At 40.5% G+C, this 4,257-nt stretch overlaps 1 protein-coding gene across 1 annotated transcript; it reads right to left on the reverse strand.

Annotated features, from left to right (window-relative positions):
- Positions 1-995: 995 nt before the first annotated feature.
- On the reverse strand, positions 996-2,396 carry Chrm2 (cholinergic receptor muscarinic 2). The gene has a single exon (XM_076860230.2). The coding sequence runs from the start codon at positions 2,394-2,396 to the stop codon at positions 996-998; it is 1,401 nt and encodes a 466-aa protein (XP_076716345.2).
- Between the last annotated feature and the right edge of the window lie 1,861 nt (positions 2,397-4,257).

Raw genomic sequence — 4,257 nt, forward strand, 5'->3', positions numbered from 1 at the left:
ATTCATCTGGCATCTGTACACTTTCTCCAGCTGGACTGTCCATTTTTTTAATTTGAGGAAATCTCAACTTTAGGATGACTTTGATTTCTCAAGCATGTTTAGGTGTTAGGGAGACTATTCTGTTAAAATAAAAGGCTAGTGTAGAAGGAAAAGTTCTACACATAGGATCATAAGTGAATTAAAGCCTTACAGAATTTCTGACTCCCAGGAAGGCCAAAGATGCAGTGAGGAGGGGTGAAGTGCCCGTGTTCCAGCTGTCTCTGGATGGATTGGATGAAAGTCCTACAGGTACTATCCATATGCCATGTAGAATGGACAAGTGCAAACCTAGACCATAATAAAAATAAATGGTGTCATCTAGATGGGTTTTTGTTTGTTTGCTTTGCATGGATGGAAAAAGAGACAGGTGGGGAAAAAAAAAAACGCTGATTGTAGTTCGGTCCTCCAAATAATATCAGACCTAAAGAAGAGAATCTGCTTAACACTCTGGAGACCATTTCTGCAGCCTTTTAGATTTCTTTTCTTCACTTGCCCGTTGTATAAAGTCCATTTCTCTATACTGAAGTCTCCACATTAGTGTGTATTCTGGCATTTCGTCCTCACAGGGACACATGAGTACAAAAGGAAAGAGAAACAACAAAAAAGAATAGGTTTTTCTTCTTGTGCAGAGACTGACAGATTTGTAGATTCAGAAGCCCTTCTTCAAGAGAGTTCAGCAGCCTAGATTGTTCCTTAAATGCACAGTTCCAACATGTCTCTTTTATTGTCTCGTTGCTCCTAAACTGACAGTGTTTATAAGGTGAAAGTTGTTTTTTTTTTTTCTTTTTCAAACTGGAGCTATGGCATGAAAAGAGGGTCACTGTGGAGCTCCTTCATTCCCCATTCCATAATAAGACCAGAAAGTGCAAGGGCAGAGATTTTAGTAGTAGGAGCTCTTTTATCCTCTTTATACTTCCCAAGCTCCCCTGACCATTTCCCTTCTTTTCAAAGGTGTTTTACCTTGTTGCACCTATGTTCTTGTAATGACACATGAGAAGGTGTTTAAAGGTCTTCTTGAAGGTGGCATTACACAGTGCGTAGCAGGCGGGGTTGATAGTACTGTTGATGTAACAGAGCCAATAACCAATAGTCCACACTGTGTTGGGGATGCATGGTGCACAGAAGGTGTTAATGAGCACCATGACATTGTATGGGGCCCAGGTGATGATGAAAGCCAACAGGATAGCCAAGATTGTCCTGGTCACTTTCTTTTCCCGGGAAGGAGGAGGCTTCTTCTTTGCAGGCTGCTTGGTCATCTTCACAATCTTGCGGGCTACAATGTTCTGTTTTTCTTCTCCGTTCTGACCAGAAGACCCAACTAGCTCCACAGTGGTATTGGTTGGCGTACAGGAGTCACCTTTTTGGGTCTTGGTGACAATTTTGATGCATGTTTGCTTCGAGTTCTCATCTTTGGAATGGCCCAAGGAAGTGGAAACTGTGTTTTCATCCTGGGTTATTTCATCATCTCTCATATTGGAGGCCACAGCACTGACTGAGGTGGAGTCGTTGGAGCTCTCTTTCTCTTCCCCCTGGACGCAGTTCTCGGCCACAGCATCTCTGGTGGCCTTGCCATTCTGGATTTTGTTGTGCTCCAGGCCACCGTCATTGCCGGGCATGTTGTTATTATTTGGCTTCACTATTCTTCCTTGCACCAGGCTTGGAGAAACTGGATCTTGGTTGGCCGCGGGCTCCTTCTTCTCCTTCTTTATCCTGCTCTTGCTGGCTCGGGATATATGCCAATACAGCACCGTCATGATGATCACTGGCAGATAGAAGGCTGCAATGGCGGTACCAAAGGTGACAGCGGCATTGGAGAAAAACTGAATGTAGCATTCCCCATCCTCCACAGTTCTCACCCCTACAATGAACTGCCAGAAGAGAATGGCCGGAGCCCAGAGGATAAAGGACAGGACCCAAGCGGCTGCGATCATCATCCCTGCCATTTTCGTGGTCCGCTTAACGGGGTAGGTCAGAGGTTTGGTGACACAGAAGTACCTGTCAAAGCTGATGATGAGCAGATTCATGACGGAGGCATTGCTGACCACATAGTCCAAGGCTAGCCAAAGGTCACACACCACAGGTCCCAGAGGCCAGTAGCCGATCACAGTGTAGAGGGTGTACAAGTTCATGGAGAAAACACCTATGATGAGGTCAGCACAGGCCAAACTGAACAAGAAGTAGTTGTTGACTGTCTGGAGGTGGCGGTTGACTTTAATGGAAACCATGACCAGGATATTTCCAATAATAGTCACCAAGCTGAGGGATCCAGCCACAAGGACAATAAAAACCACTTCAAATGTCTTATAAGGACTGGTAATTGCCAGGCCATTATTAGAGGAGTTTGTTGAGTTATTCATTTTGTGTTCAGTAGCCAAGTAGCCAAATCAACATTTAAGCCTGCAGGGAAATAGGATAACATTAAGAATTATAACATAAATATGCTTTAAAATACATTAGATTTCTCTCTTTTGAGTTTTACTTCCCCCTACTGCCATCTTGCTTCTCCTGCATGATCACTGTGCCTGCCTGTATGAGTTCCCCACAAAAAGGTCCAAAACTTCATAAGGGGGATTCAAGAGGTCCTCTCAGGGTGGCCATGAACTTGAAGGCCAAGAACATTCTGAATGTTTCCTTATAGGGATGTGAGTAACTATCTGTGTATCATCTTTTCATCTCATGAATCAAGTAAACAGATCATAATTCTGATAAATTGAACTAAATACACCAGAGCTACCAAAGCATCAAAGGACTTCTAGAATGTACATACAGATTAATAATCCAGTGGGCGGACAATATTATGGGAGAAAGCATGAAACTGCATGTGTGACTTCTCCAGTCAATAGCACCTGCCTTCCTGGTAGCTCCAAACCTTTTTCATAATTATATTAAGGAGAGGGATAGTAAAGACAACATAATGGTATTTTATTAATCAGTATAATTCCCCCCAAAGAACAATTTTCTTTGACCTCTGTTTTATGAGGTCAGAAAAAATTGTTCTTTGAGGGGAATTATCACCTAGCATTAAAATTTCCAATATTCCATATTGCTTATTAAATGCATATTGATATAATTGTACCAATTTTCAGAATGCTTTTTTTTTTCTTTCAAACCACTATGAACTCTGTTTTTTACTGTGCTTTCTGCTAAACCTTTTGCTTTGCAGAAAATGGAACCCTGGTCCAGAAAGCTGAGAAACTGGTATCAGGTCACATATAGAATCTCAGTGACAGGGATGAGACTGTGAACCTGTTTGCACAATCCTGCATTTGTTTACCTCATCCTCATCCTGTGGAGCAGCTTCACTCCATTAGGCATTGCAATATAGTCTGAGCATTCTGTGATGATGAGGATAGGGTTCCTGCTTGTGAGAGGCATGAGCTCTGGCGGCTAAGATAGCTTGGATAGAGAATTGATTATACAAGCTCTGTGCACTCTCTGCTGCCTAACCCTGTTGCACTAAAGTAAATACATCATTGCCATTTTTTCCACACAATTCTGCCAAAGTCTGATGACCACCGAGTGATCTTTCATAAGGGAGAACATATGGTGGCCTTTAGGACAGAAAGTTAAGAGTTCATCAAGAAATATGTTTCCGGAGAAAAGCATCTAAGAGAAAATGTAATCCAACTTCTGCCTCTTTTTGAAAAAAAAAAAAATTGCTGCAAGCTGTGTGTCAGAAAATAAGAATACTGTGAAATTATTTGGTGTCACTTCAAAATGCAGAAATCTCTATTGATTCTAAAACCACTTATTTCCAAGTAATGGTATGAGATTCAGTGGGGGCAATGGTTTGCTCTTGAAATCCATGTAGAAAATTCTCTGTTAAGTACTTCACAGCAGAAATAGCATTTGAACAAATGGTTTATTCTGCTTAAGAGAGCAAATTATCTTCAAGCATTTTAATAATAAAAAACCTTAATAATAGAGTAGGATTTTGACCCTAATAGATCAGACTGTAAATTCAATAGCCATAAAAATATTCAGTAAATACTGCATGCATCATTTTTGCAGAGAAAAATAAATTAATATAGAAAAAATATTTGTAAGCACATAACAGAAAATCGCCTATTTCCCTTAATACAAAATACTTTGGAGAAAAAAAAAAGAGGAAAGATGAAAGACTAACAACCTAAAACACTGAAATGCAAGTTAGATTTTAAAAAAATAAATTAATATAAGTGACTTTTACATATAAAAGAGATATTCAACTTCATAATT

The sequence above is a fragment of the Callospermophilus lateralis genome, chromosome 1, assembly GCF_048772815.1.
Source record: "Callospermophilus lateralis isolate mCalLat2 chromosome 1, mCalLat2.hap1, whole genome shotgun sequence".
Classification (NCBI taxonomy): Eukaryota; Metazoa; Chordata; class Mammalia; order Rodentia; family Sciuridae; genus Callospermophilus; species Callospermophilus lateralis.